Source organism: Bos indicus x Bos taurus, chromosome 6 (genome assembly GCF_003369695.1).
Source record: "Bos indicus x Bos taurus breed Angus x Brahman F1 hybrid chromosome 6, Bos_hybrid_MaternalHap_v2.0, whole genome shotgun sequence".
NCBI classification, from domain to species: Eukaryota; Metazoa; Chordata; class Mammalia; order Artiodactyla; family Bovidae; genus Bos; species Bos indicus x Bos taurus.
This window is the reverse complement of record NC_040081.1, coordinates 6,888,654-6,903,647: the sequence shown is the minus strand read 5'-3', so window position 1 is coordinate 6,903,647 and position 14,994 is coordinate 6,888,654. Positions and strand designations below refer to the sequence as shown.

The window sequence follows — 14,994 nt, the reverse complement described above, 5'->3', positions numbered from 1 at the left end:
TTTCCAAGGAACAAGTGTCTTTTAATTTCATAGCTGCAGTCAGACTGCCTACAGTTAATTTTGGAGCCCAAGAAAATAAAGTCTGTTACTGTTTCCATTTTTTTTCCCCATCTATCTGCTAATGAAGTAATGGGACTGTATGCCATGATCTTAGTGTTTTGAAAGTTGAGTTTTAAGCCAGATTTTTCACTCTCCTCTTTCACCTTCATCAAAAGGATCTTTAGTTTCTCTTGCTTTCTGCCATTAGGGTGGTATCATCTGCATATCTCAGCTTGTTGATACTTCTCTTGGCAGTCTTGATTCCAGCTTGTGATTCATCCAGCCTGGCATTTCACATGATGTACAAACTCCAGGAAATGGTGAAGGACAGGGAGGCCAGGTGTGCTGCAGTCCATGGGGTCGCAGAGAGTCAGACATGACTGGGCGACTGAACAACAACTCTGTATAGAAGTTAAATAAACAGGGTGACAGTATACAGCCTTGACATACTCTTTCCCCAATTTTGAACCAGTCTGTTGTTCCATGTCCAGTTCTAACTTTTGCTTCTTGACCTTCATACAGGTTTCTCAGGAGATAAGTAAGGTGGTCTGGTGTTGCCATCTCTTTTAAGAATTTTCTACAGTTCATTGTGATCCACAGAGTCAAAGGCTTTAGTGTAATGAAGGAAGCAGAAATTGATGTTTTTCTGGAACTCCCTTGCTTTCTCCATGATCCAACGAATTTTGGCATCTTGATCTCTGGTTCCCCTGTTTCTTTGAAACCCAGCTTGTATTATATACATCTGGGAGTTCTTGGTTCACATGCTGCTGAGGGATTTTGAGCATAACTTCACTAGCATGTGAAATGAGTACAACTCTGTGGTAGTTTGAGCATTCTTTGACACTGCCTTTCTTTGGGATTGGAATAAAAACTAACCTTTTCCAGTCCTGTGGCCACTGCTGAGTTTTCCAAATTTGCTGACATATTGAGTGCAGCACTTTAACAACATCATCTCCTAAGATTTTAAATAGCTCAACTGGAATTCCATCACCTCCACTAGCTTTGTTCATACTAATGATTCCTAAGGCCCACTTGACTTCACACTCTCGGATGTCTGAGATGTAATCACAGATGAAATCCTTAGCCATTTCAAGCTTGTTTCTTCATCTGTGAATGGGGCTAATTAGATTATGGTTACTGTGAGGAATGAAGGTGGAGATGTTCACAGAGCAGCCAGTGCAGTTCTTGGAACACTGTATGTATTCAGTGTACTTTAGCTCTTATTAATTACTCACATCACTGACATCAGAGTTGAGCAGGAGAGAGAAAGACAGATACCTGTGTCACATCACTCAAAGCTACTCTCCTAGGTTTATGTATATTCATTAATAATGGTCCTGTTTTTATTTTGCTCACCAAGACTCATTGGAGAACTGTTAAATTGCCTTTCTTGAGTACACTGTCTGACATTATTTATTTACCTGATTCTTCCCAACTCACCCCCAAAACTTATTTTTTTAGTGATCCATCCATCCAACTTTTTCCAAGACACTTTAACTACCACTCTTATTTCTTTTCAGTTCAGTTCAGTTGCTCAGTCGTGTCCGACTCTTTGCGACCCCATGAATCACAGCACGCCGGGCCTCCCTGTCCATCACCAACTCCCAGAGTTCACTTAGACTCACGTCCATCGAGTCAGTGATGCCATCCAGCCATCTCATCCTCTGTTGTCCCCTTTTCCTCCTGCCCCCAATCCCTCCCAGCATCAGAGTCTTTTCCAATGAGTCAACTCTTCGCATGAGGTAGCCAAAGTACTGGAGTTTCTTTTAAAACCTCAAAATACCTAATGAATTCTACCTGGTAGGTAAGAGCATATGAAGTGATTTATTGATACTGGTTAAGATCCATTATATACAGGTAGAAACCATCAAAATTGTACAGGGAATGATGAAGAATATTGATAAAGACAGTTTTACAGACAAAATAACAACTGGAAAATAGTCTTAACATACACAACATGTAATTATGAAAAAAACGTAGAACACAAATTGTTCCACAAAATAGATTCCAAGGCTATTTAAAAGTCTGCTATGCAAACCTTAAGTTGAAAAATGTTCAATGGGGTTATATTGTTTTTAAAAAATTAAGTATAATGTAAAAATTAAGTTTTTTTATCCCTTACTGTAAATGGGAGAGGAACTGAGACAACTTTTTACCCCAAATCTATACATTTTGAAAAATAATTTATATGTCTAGCACAAAGAAAGAAAATTGAGAATGTTTACAATTCTGTAAACTATGCCTTTCATGAAATGCAAACTGCATCATTTTTTTAAATTGTGCAATCAGAAATAGACTGTTCCCTTTAAGGTACAATTGTACCTCAACTGGCTTTATACCTGAGCACCAAAGCTGAAGTTCTAAAATGCCATCTTGGAAAGCTATTCTGAAAATGAGCAAGAAATCAAAACTAGACTGTTACTATCCAGAGAATTAGGCACCAAGAAGGAGAGTGTCTCCTTAGAAAGGCAGTATTAACAATAGAGAAGATTCTGTTAATTAAGCAGCTGACAGATCTCCTTGTGAACACAACAAAGGAAATCCACGTAGGATGATCCTCCATAAAGTCCTTTGTCTTCTACCAGGAACTGTCGGAAAACCATTTCTGGCTGTTCTCGCTGCTTGACTATCGTCAGCTAGGAAGAAAACAACAAGGCAGCTGGTTATAAACATTTCCTGAATGTGGCTCAATTCTGCATGCTTCAGTTCCACCAGAATTACATGTCTGTTGTCTATGAGGCCTTGGAGGAGGATAGGAAAGTGCCTGTTACCCAGAGTGGAGAGAGGCATTGAGTACAAAGCCACAAAAATCAAGACATGTAAGTGGCAACAATGAAACACAAGCAGAATGCTGGAAATGGCTTCACAATGGCAGTGACTCGCTGAACCTTAAAGGACAGGGTAGGATTTCCTTAAGGATGTAGATTTCCTTAAGGATGTAGGAGTATGGTGTTAGCATTCTACTGGGGAACCACGGCCAAATACACAGTCCTGGATGGCAGGTAAATTAGCACACACTTCTAGAAGTCCATGCCAAATACACAGTCCTGGATGGCAGGTAAATTAGCACACACTTCTAGAAGTCCATGGGAGGTTACGCGTTTGCGTTTTTGTAGGAAATGTGATTCAATGAAGCTGATGAAGAACAACTGGCTATGGTGCATAGCATTCACTAGGGGGATGAGGGAAACTAGACAGGGAGCAGCTGGAAGCATCTAAGGTGGGAGACAGTCAAGACCTGAATGAGGCAGTGTAGCTGCAAAGGAGACAGATGGAAAAGATAATGTTCTTAAACTACTGAAATCTTAAAATATTCAAAATAATTTTACACCGATTACATGTGGAAATGGTAATATTCTGGGTAAGTTAAAACCTTCTCAAAATTGTAGTTTTTCATTTTAATTGTGGCTGCTACAAAGTATAGAATTAATGTGCAGCTTGCATTATTGGACAGTGCTGCTCTACAGGGAGAGACCCATGGGGAGGAAGCCCAGAAAAAGGTAGTTTGTCATGAATTCTCTCAGCTCTTCTGTTGACCCACTTACTCACTTGTATTTCAAGAAGTTAAAGCAAATGATCAGAAAGGTGAGAATTTGATATCTGTTGAGCTGTGTGTGTGGTTAGTGCAGAGAGATGTGCAAAATACTGTCTCCATCTACCACCCATATAATTAAGAAGAACCAGGGCATCATCTCACTTCCTTTTGCCTGGTGAAACCACCCAAAGTGCCTGCAGCTACCAGCTTCACACCCGCTACGCCAAGGAAGGCACATTCCACATCGGCTGGGTGCAGCTACTGTTTCGGGCTGGCTAATTAATTCCACATGGATAATGGACACACGTGACGTCTTGGCTGGTCCGTGCCAGGCCCTGGGAGCTGACACTGCAACAGCAGTGTGCAGGGTCATATTCCATCTGATGAGGGCAAAGAAACTAGCCCCACCCATGGGAACATCGCCAAGGAGTTGAAAGTGTGCATCCTGGTGAGCCTGAAACCAAGGCAATTTTCTCAAAAAGAGAAATTTACACAAGTAAATTGTCTTCTCCACCTTTCCTCAGGTGCCGCTAGGACTCTACCATTGTCTGCTATGGGCAACACCAATGTGGGTCTGGCCTCAGTGAGACAGCTCAGGCTGACTGGGCAGAATAAAAACACCATGGAGGGAAGGATTTGAGGCCCTAATTTCCTTAGAATTAACTTTTCTATGGAAATTAATGGAAGTTCATATTGCTCATCTGGGGGTACTGCCATTCATTTATTTAGTTTTTGGTTTAAATGTAGTGGTCACTGTTAAAACCTTCTCTGATGTGTGCATCTGGCCATGATCTGAAGTAGGAAATAGAAGAGGGGATGAATTTCAACCTTGGAAGAAACTCATCTTTAAGGTAAAGGAATATCCTGCTCTGGCATTTGAGTCTCTACAAAGCTGGATCACCCAGCACTTGGTGGAAAGTCTCAGGGAACTGCATTTATAGAAGTGGTGGATATGGCGTCTTGACACGCTGGTAGTCTTCTCATGGATACACCACCCACGTCAGAGGAGAAAGTATATTGGGAGGGACTGGGAATCTGTGTGTTATTCCCCTCAGTGTTTCCACAGGGAGGGACGCAGCTCTGTGGGGTGGGGTGGAGAGGGGAGAGGACTATAAAATGGTCACTGCTGGTCTCCCCTGCAGGTTCCTGTGTGCCCTCTCCGTGGAAGGATTGGTTAATCCAACTGGTCTAAATGCGATATTCTCTGGGCCATGTTACCAGTGCTTACAGAATTATTGTACTTCAAAATGCATTTTCTTCTCTCACATTGCCTGTTTCACAGGGCACAGATAAATGACGGCAGTGATCAGAATGGCCCAAAAGGACTATGCTGAATGAGAGAGCGCCGTGGGTATAACTTAGGAAAACGCAACTCGTCCTAAGGGGCAGATGAATGAAGAGAAGCCAAAGGAAAAAGGTCAGTGAGAAAGAATCAGGAGAGTATGATGTCTTGAAAGCGGACAGAAGAGAAACACTGAGGAATGTAGTAGTACTCAATCTTGTAAAGGGGTTGAGAATAACACGTCTTTAGCAGTTTGGCAGTTCAGGGAAAACGAGCTGGGAAGAAGGAAATTACAAGCAGTTATTAACATTTCAGGAAGCATGGTGGTAAAATGCCTGCTATGTCTCTAGCATTCAGTACAAAATTTGTGGGATAAAAAGGAAAACGGAGCAGCATCTTGGAGAAGCAGCAGCTTCAAAGAAGGAAGATGTGACAACAGCTTGTAAACTGGAAAGGAGCCAGTGGGGAGGGAGTATTCTAGGAAACACAAGAGGAAGAAGAGATACTTTGGAGCCTGGAGAACCATGAAGCAGGGTAGGACTAGAATTTCAGTAAAGCATTTGATTTAGGTAATCTGGGAATACACTGTGATGGAAATCTTTTTTTTTAATTCTCCCACAAATGTAAGACTGTGCTGACAGTGAGCTCTAAGAGGGCTGATTCTCTGAAAAACTAACTAGCATAATCGAGAAGGCAGCAATGCCTTCTGGTTTGATTTTGCTATCCTTGACCCTTTTCTCCTCCTAGTCAATCTGGACTCTTTCAAAGATATAAAGACTCTTTAAATGTGTTTCCATTTCCTTTGTGTGATCCATTTTCAAAGGTTGGAGAAGAAGATGTAAAACCAAGTGCATGGACTGAACAGCCAGGCCAGGCCCGTGTCTGTTGTGACCTAGCTGTGCACCCTGACCAGGTGAGTGCACTCCTTTTCACGTCTGCTAAGCAGCAACTGCAGCTGAGAGCCTGTGGGGGACCAGGCATCATCTCCTGGATTCCTTCAGCTCTCACATTTCTGGATTTTAGATTTTCAAATTCTTTGAAACCCTGAGAATGTCAAGGATTTTTTCAAACAGAGATACATTTCCAAGTAGCACATAAAAAAAATCATTTAAGCTAAAATTAGTATTAATATTATATAACTTCTTATATTTTATTTACATATCATATTTGGCAACTACCTCAGATATTTTAATAACCAAAGCTGACATGACCTTGATAAGCAGGTCATGGAGCAGAGGGGAGGAAAGTGCTTTTTTTTTTCCTGGAAGAAGGGGTTACTGAGCACAGGGGTGATCGCCACGTTTAGTCTGGCTCCTTCTCTGCATTTGGGGCCAGCTGTGGAGATGCAGCCACTAGGACAAAGGTGGATCATCCTTGCTGTGAATGCTGAACACTAGTTCTGGTCAATCTGTGTGTCATACGACCCTAAGATTTCATCACATGTCTCAAGGGTGTTCAGAGTGTTGTGTGAAGAACATGTTTAGTTTGAGCCTTCTCTGCCATCTCTAGGTCCTGCCCTAAAACCGAACCCAAGTAGTGATGTAAAAACAGTTCTGGAAAGGTTTTGTTTATCCAGATGTCCTAGAGATTATAAAGCTCTTTATTCAACTTTCCAAAAGTTCTACTAAAGTTGACGTTTGCGTGCACGAGTATCTATCATGGTAAAGAACACTGATATAAACTGACATAATATTTATGTTTCGGGGGAACAATAGCCCCACAATGCCCTGGTTCTTGTAGAGGCCTGCCTGCAGCTGAGTGTCCTGCACCTCTGCAGGAGGTCGTACAGAAGTAGACCGCCGTCATCTGTACACTCCAGGCAATTCTACTATTGAGCTTGAAAAGGAAGACAGGGGTGAGTACTTGGCACTTAGCAATAAGGCATAATTTTCCTGACCTAACAGACATTTTAAAGTCTTTTACTCACACTCAAAAAAAGCTTGGAAAGACTAGGATAACAAAATTTTTTAGAGATAATAAATCAAAAGCTGTAAAAGTCAAATTTAACAAATGCTTTTATACTTCTTTAATTTTAAGCACTGAAGGAAAAGTCATTTCAAAGACTTAATAATATCAATTGTTTCTAAGTTAATACTTAGTAAGATAATCCATAGTTAATGCATGGTGATAGTTATTTTTGTATGTGTGTGGTTGACAGGTAGGTAGGTATACTCAGAGATTGTGAGTTTTCTATCAGAAATCATGTTCTAAAAATATAGGACATGCATTGGAAATCAAAACACTTGAAAGAAGAAAATCTCATTCTTACCTTCATTGAATATGGCCGCTTTTGTTGGATAATACCCATTATCATTCTGAGTGTTTGTGAGTATGGATTTCCCAACTCAGGCAATAATGTCTAAATTTAAGGAAAATAAAGTTTAAGTTTCAGTACAACTTATAATATTTAGATAGAAGCAGAATGAGATTATTAGAATGTTAAAGTTAAAAAACATCCTTCCATGCTGTTGGCTTAGTTCATCTACCTAAAAACCAAAAATGTGAAATAAAAATGCATTAAAAATGATTCATACTTATCAGCATAATTTGACACAAACAGTATACGATTTTTGCAAAGAATGTCAACTCACCATGATATTAATTTCTTTGCAAGATGGATATTTCAAGGCTGTGTTATGAGAGACCGATATACCTCATTCCTTCAGTGGATCAGCGGCAGGATCCTAAGGCATTACCCCACGTGGAAAATGCCATCCAAATACCACTGTCCCAAAATTCAAACAAACCACCAAATGCTGACTTCTCAGAGGGACTGTGGCCTCTCAGATTTCCCTGAAATCTGGGTAATGGTATATAAAAGATAGCACCTACTGCATGTGGCCCTCAGGGGACATGAGAGATCTGAACTTAGATTTCTTTCATTAAGACAGTAAATGTTAATGCTTACTTCTAAGCAAGGAGCTAAGACAACATCTGTGAGTTAGTTACTGGAAAAGTGAACTGGAACATTTTACCAAAAAGTCACACATCCCAGGAAAAGATCATAGCCAATATTTTTCACAGGAGTTGTTAAAAAAAAAAAATGGCAGGAAATTCATTATTTATATTCACATTCCACACTCTCTATGTATTCTCTTGACATTTAAGACTATTTTTTAATTTTTATTTAAAAAACAAACATAAAATAAGTATACTTTATGTATATGTCTAAAAGTGCCAACTGCCTCTAAAAAGAAAGCAATATTTGTTTTTTTGTCTTACTTTTTGAAGAAGGTTGAGAAGAAATATGGAGACATAAGCACAAACCTAGCAATCTATTGCTTTGTGGTGGACAGACTTTGGCTACTCCATATCTATATTCAACAAATATGCATTAACATTTATATGTGAAATTTAAATGTAATGTGAAATTTAATATTTAATATATGACATAAAAGGAGGCTTCCTTAAATTTTATATAAACATTCTTCATGCTCATAGTTCTTTGCCCACTGAACTTTAATTTTTAAGAAATTGCATTTCTAATCATTCTTAATTTCAACCACATGCAAACATCTTACTATTTCTAAATCTTCATCTTAAAACTAACCTCTTAATGGATACCTTTAACTTCTTTAAAAATATATTTTTACATTCATAATAGATATGCAGCTCTCTAAACTGACCACGTATCTATTTAACCTGAAATTTTAATCCAGACTTCTTCTCCAGATGCTATGTGTCTACCTTCATACCAGAAATTAAAGCCTTAAGCCATCTGCCAAAACATGAGTGAGGACTCAGGGAACAAATTCTCTGCTGCATTCTGCATCTGAATTCATAGGGAATCCAGTCAAGCAGAGGAAGACAACCATCACAGCAGTGGGGTTCACACGATGGTCTGCAAATAAGGTATGTAGTCAGTGTGATTCTCAGAGTATGCTAGGAAAACCAGCCATTATAGTTTAAGAAGAACATCATTTGTGTTCATTCCACATCAAATCTAAAATCTCTTTTGAAATAAATGAAACAGAAGGGCACATAATTTGTTTTTGTGGGGTGGTCATATCTGTAGCTAAATGTGTATGACAGCCTCTACATCCTTGTGAATATGTAGTTCAGCACCAGGGACGAGCCCAGAGCCTAAGACCAAACTCACTTCCCACCTCTGCCACTTACTACTGAAAGAACTTGTCTCTACGCCTCACTGGAGATGTCTAGAAAATGTTGATACTAGTATCTGTCTCACCGATTTGTTACAAGAATTAAATGAAATAGTGTGTTTAAAGTATTTGGAGCACAGTGATTAACAAATAGAAAATGCTCTGGTACTGTCAGCAGTCTCTATTAAAGTCATATAATTTGGTTGTCGGATAATACTTTATACAACTTTATGCTAGCTAATTGTTATTCATTAAAACATGAAATTCTCTTATATAGAACTACAGACCTTATTGTTTTCTCTATAATACATGGTTGCATATGAACAAAAAGCATTTAAGAATTTATTACTGCAAAGCAAAGAAAAAAAATATACCTACCATATCTGTGTTGACATGTGCAAGAGATGGCACGTTAAAGATTCCTTGAATCAGTTCTGGTGGGCTGCTTACTCCCAACCATAAGAACATGTTTAGACCATTGGCCAAGAGGAAGATTCCTTCTTCTGAAAGACGGGTCTCAGAGCAGCGAATAGCAGCAGGTAACGTGGTGCTCTTGACATCCAAGGTGTGCTGCGAGGCAGAGGCGAGAGTCAGAAGGCCCTCCTGCTCCCTCCTTCCTCTCCTACCCTTTCCCCCTCCTCCCTCCCAGCTCACTTCAATGAGTCCTTGCTCTGCGCCAGGCATTCTAGTCATTAGAAAGTTATCCCCACCTTGTATAGCTAACCATGTTTTGGAGGGAAGAAAGGACAGCAGATAACCTAAGTATATAGAAATTTAAAAGGTGTTAAGTGCTGTGAAGCAGGGCAGTGGGATAGAGCACACTGGTGGTGTTAGTTTTAAACAGGGGAGTCAGAGGTTTGCTAAGAAGGTAACATCTGAGCCGGGGGCCGTGGGCATTCCAGATGGGGGGCATCGGGTGTGGAGGGCCTGAGGCGCAGGACCGTCTCGGACGTTCAGGGCTAAGAGAGGAGCCCAGTGTGGCTGGAGTAGAGAGAGAGAGAAATAAGATGAGTCAGACAGAAAGCAGGGTGGGGCCCAGGCGGGAAGCAGGTCGGCTTCTCCTGAAGTGGGAAATCCTGAGGTGTTCTGAGGGGCGGAGGGCCATGAACCGACAGTTATTTGAACAGTGTTACTCTTAACTTCCGTGCCAAAAAGTGACAGGTGCCAGCAAGCAGGTTTGTTAGGAGAGGCGACTCTGCTGGGAGTCTGGGTGGTGACAGTGGGCGTAGAAAGAGTGCTGACGGATGAGATGTGGTGGGTGAGGAAGAAGAGAGCCAAAGGGTGAGCGTAGGCCTTTGGTCCCGAGGAACCGGAAGGAGAGAGGGTGACAGACGCAGGGGGGTAAGACTGCAGGAGAGGAGGCCCAGCGTGCTCGGGGGCGGTGCCCGTCACAGCCCACGGAGACGGGCCCTAGGGGCTCCAGCGCCAACGCTGCGGAGCTCAGGGCAGTGCCTGCTGCAGACGGGAGCTAGAGCGTTGGCATAGACTGTGGCTGCTGGCCTGACGCAGGTCAGACCCCCGCAGGGCTGTGTGCGAAGACAGCAGAAGGGTCCCGGGGCTTGAGCCCTGGGGGCCCACACAGGGAAAGCAGAGTAAACCAGCAAAGGCGGCAGCGGGAGAGGCAGGGGAAGCGGGAGAGCAACCCGGGAAGCAGGTGAAGAGGGCGCTCTACAGGGAGAGACTGTCAGCTGCCGAGCTCACAGCAGAGGACTGCGAGCAGCCCACGGGGTTTATTGACATGTTGGCCACCGCGACCTCCGTGGGTCTTAGTGAAACGTCATGTCCGTGTTCCCCAGGGTCCTAGCTTCTCTGGCAGAGTCCAGTTTTATCCGAAAATCAATTATTTGAATGTACGTTAACTCTTCCTAATTGCACTACTACTGAGAGCCTGGGCGTGAGTTTTGATCCAGGAGTCAGAAACCACCCCTCGCTGCCCCAGCTCTGACCCCTCAGCTATAACCTGCTAGGTCTCGCGGGGAAGGAGCCAAGGCACGTCAGGGCTGTCTTCAGTAAAGAAGCAGAGTACATCACCAGGTAAATTCCCTGAGGGCGCCTGCACAAGGCTCATCAGAGCCATTCTGATTAAACGTGGTGACTCTCAGACAATTAATACACTGTCTAAAAACAAATATATGTGCGCTTATCAACGTCCATACAGATACAGCAGTTGCCTTTCATGCCATAGTAGATTTCTTCAACTGAAGCTGGGCTTCCTGACCGTTCAGTCTGCCTAATCCGTCAAAGAGGACCTGTCTGGGCATGAGGGCAGAGACGCAGTCACCCGACAGCTCCGTGAGCTGGAGCGCCCAGCCCCGAGCCCGTCTCAGGCCTGCGCTGCTCGTGACACCGAAGTTTCTGGTTAAGAACAAACGATGATTCTCTCCCAGGCGTCTCTAGGAAATGCGCCACCACAGCGCGCTTCCTACTTACTATGGGCAGAAGCTGTGGGTAAAAGAAGAGCTGTGAGTCGGCCACGCCCATGGTCATAACCAGTTGCCTCTGGTAGGCCCGCTCGTCTGTGGAGATCTCGGGTCTGCCGAGCAGCACGCAGTTCTTCAACAAGCAGTTCATGTACACCGGCAGGACTTTCATGGAATCCGGCAAAATCAGCTGGAAGAGAGAGACACTGGTTTCAGATGCTTGTGCTCTTTGCTGAGAATCAAGGCCCACTGCACTTTACCTGTAAAAGAGAAACAAGATTTGCTCTCTGAGGTTGCAGAGAGGAAGAAACGATAAGCCACGTGCAGCACCTAGAGCAGGGAAAGCAGCACAGGGCAGGTTTTCAGAGAGCAGCAGGCGGCTGTCATGCTCTCCAGGGCCCTGGCAGCTTGGCACAGCGTTCCTCAGCACAGCTCACCGTGGGGCATGTGGTCCCGGCCATGCCTCTTACCAGCTGTATGCCTCGCGAAAACTCATCCTCTCGTTTCCTCCATTTTCTCTTCTAAAATAATAGCACCTCTACTTCACGATCCTGGGGTGGTTAGGAGGATTAAATTGTTTCTGATTTGTGCAGTACTTATTGTAATGCCCAGCACACAGTGTCATACACACGTTTATTAAATGAAATGAAATGTATAAGTTATTTCCTAATCTGTATTACCAGCTTCTTTCTACCTCTTAAGCAAGAACAGCATTTCCAACTACCCCCTCAATCTCTCTTCTTCTGTGCTCTTCCTCAAGCTTAGACTCACAGTCACAGACTCATCAGACACTGAAGGAGGACTGTGTCACAGGTTCTATCAAAGCCTCAAGGCCTCTGCAGAGGAATGAGCCATAGTCCACATGCAGATGCCTAATGTGCACTGGGGATGATATGCATACAGACAGATAAACCATAATAAGGAAATTCAAATTACAGTGCCGTTCAATATATATATAGATATTAAAACGGGAAATATTTTGTGAATTTATTAGGTATGTCACTAAATGATAACAGGAAAAAATCAAACTCCTACAATTCCACAAACATGTTTTTCCTCTTATGTTTCCTGTTTTATATACTACAGCTACCAGATGAACCCTGATTTCACTTTTTCTTTACCTTCAATTAGAACACAAATTCTCTCCATTCCTTTATAATCCACCTTTATAACCTTTAAAATCAACCTGTACCTTCTTCCTCTCCACCCTCTCTTTGGCTTATGTGAGCTCATTCTGACTTCATTCTAACTGCCTCCAAGTACATACCATAATGCTCCAAATAGTAACACAATTCTAGAAACATGAGTAAAAAAATTACAAATAATTTGCCTGTGTGTTTAACCTTACCAACACAGTTTTACAAATATGGCTAAGAATCAAGAGAGACTGTCATTTCTTCCATTTATAGTAGGTCAATGAACAAAATATCCAAAAGAAAAGCATATACAGTAGATAATCTGCAAATATAAATATCTGGTCTATAAATTCATGATTTTTTTTTAGCTTTCTATTTTAATATTAAAAAAATATTCCCTTAACAGAATACACGCTGAAAGGAAAATTTCCCTTAGGGCTCTGTTATTAATAGGATTTATTCCTCAAATCCCTTTATCATCGCTTCTCATGATCTTCTAAGTAAGGAATATGTAAGACAGAACTTTCTAACTGGTTAAGGAAAATATATTTTAGAACAATTCTACTTTGCAGTTTGTTTTTCCTCTCAATTTTTATCTCCTTTCAAAAAAACCAAAGACAGATAAACGCATGTTTCCTCATATGAGGAAATGCTCTTAGAATTTCTTCTCTAGCATAAATTTTTTTTTAATTGAGAAATAATGTTTAACATTATATTAGTTTCAGGTATATAACATAATAATTGATACTTGTATATACTGTGAAATGATCACAATTCTAGTTAACATCATCGCCATACAAAGTTACAGAGTTTCCCTGTGATGAGAACTTTTTAATATTTACTCTTGGCAACTTTCAAACATGCATTAACTAGAGCAGCTATGCTGTACATCATATCTCCATTACTTCCTTATTTTATAACTGGAAGTTTGTACCTTTTGAGCCCCTTCGCCTATTTTGCCCACCCTCCACACCTCCCGGCAGCCACCAGTCTCTTCTCAGTATCTGAGCTAGGTTTTTGTCTTTTAGATTCCCCATACAAGTGAGACCATATGGTATTTATCTTTCTTTGACTTACTTCACTTATTTAGCATAAAGTATTTTTATTTGACAGCATTTGGTACTGGAATATGCTTTCAGCCAAAGAAATTTAGGATTTAAAAAAAGAAAAATTACGATCCAAGGATACAGGACACAAACCATGGTCACTGGAGCCAAGTGGCCCCAGGGCTATTTCTGGGCTAATTACCAGTTAGGGATCTTACCTGTTATGGATTAAAAATGTTCTTAGATCCCCAGAGAGAAGCATGTATGTACAGTTTTTAAATATTATCTTGCAAGTCACTGGCTGTTTCTCATTAATCAGGTCATATTAAGACAGTTTAGAAATCTGTTGCCCTAAATACCACAAAGAGTTGAGCTTGGCCCATGATGACTCTTTCAGGACTAAAAAGTCTGATTAGAGGAGACTACAGAGGGCAGGAGGAACAGAACAGAGAATGAAAGTAAGAAGGAAATTTTGTGATGAAGAAAATTGAGTTAGAGTGAAAGAAAACAGACAATGTTTTTGAGGTAGGGAAGGAAATGTGGTAACGGATCAGTACTTAAAACCTTTCCTTGCCTCCCTGATCTTCTCCATAAATAGTGAAATTACTCTCGGGAAGAAAAGGTGTGAGTGAGGAGGGAGTGCAAATTCATATGAGTCCAGTTTGAATTTGGAGAATTCTCTGCTTTGGGTTTTGAAGTAACAGATGTGGTAATAGAAAAAAAAAAAACTATTACTTTCCAGTTAAGGTGATGCGACTTACCTCCTGAAGTCAGTGTACTCCCATATGATGTAATATATTTACGTTTGGGACAGTGAGTTGTTATATTTAATAAAAAGGAAGCTACATTGCTTATGTAAGGTTAAAAATTGTTTTAATGTTGTTTTAAATTATATGTCTTAACCCAGCATCTATCCTATGACTTGCAGAATGGGTGCCTCCTTAAATTTTGCACCTTAAGCTCCTCTTTTGCATCAACCTTGTGCTGGCCCTGGCAATTCAGTAAAAGCGTATCTCCTGAGGTTCAGTTCATATAATGCAAGTACACAGCTCCTTAACAGTCTTGCTTGGACCAAGGAAACTTTGGGCTCTGTAGTATTGAATAAAACAGAATTCCTTTACAAATTTCCCCATGGAAATAATTTCTTGCAAGTGAACTATGGAAAGACTACCAAATTTGAAGTTATATTCTCTGAGAAAAACCTCAAGTCTAGCCATTCTGTTAAATAATGGTGTATTTTTAATATATCATTGTTACTAACAGTATTATCATCTCTACATTTTCCCTACTCCCTGATGGGTAAAGGTACAGCTGAAATGTGCTAATGGAGAAAGAAAAATCTCCAGAAGAACAGGAATAATGTTTACCTACTTTTTTCAGAAACAGACTGGCATCAGAATGCTGTCACTCCAGAAATAAACTGTGCAAACAGA

At 41.2% G+C, this 14,994-nt stretch overlaps 1 protein-coding gene across 2 annotated transcripts in view; it reads right to left on the bottom strand.

Moving 5' to 3' along the window:
• Positions 1-1,844: 1,844 nt before the first annotated feature.
• The window catches only part of SEC24D (SEC24 homolog D, COPII coat complex component), a 115,071-nt gene continuing 101,921 nt past the window's right edge, over positions 1,845-14,994 (bottom strand). The window contains exons 20-23 of one of the 2 annotated variants that reach the window (XM_027543732.1): positions 11,390-11,569; positions 9,338-9,529; positions 7,126-7,215; positions 1,845-2,675 (exon numbers count right to left, since the gene is read on the bottom strand). In XM_027543732.1, the coding sequence (XP_027399533.1) occupies positions 2,535-2,675; positions 7,126-7,215; positions 9,338-9,529; positions 11,390-11,569 (603 nt within the window). In that variant the 3' untranslated portion in view covers positions 1,845-2,534. The remainder of the gene's footprint in view (positions 2,676-7,125; positions 7,216-9,337; positions 9,530-11,389; positions 11,570-14,994) is intronic. The other variant, XM_027543733.1, reaches the window with a different exon arrangement.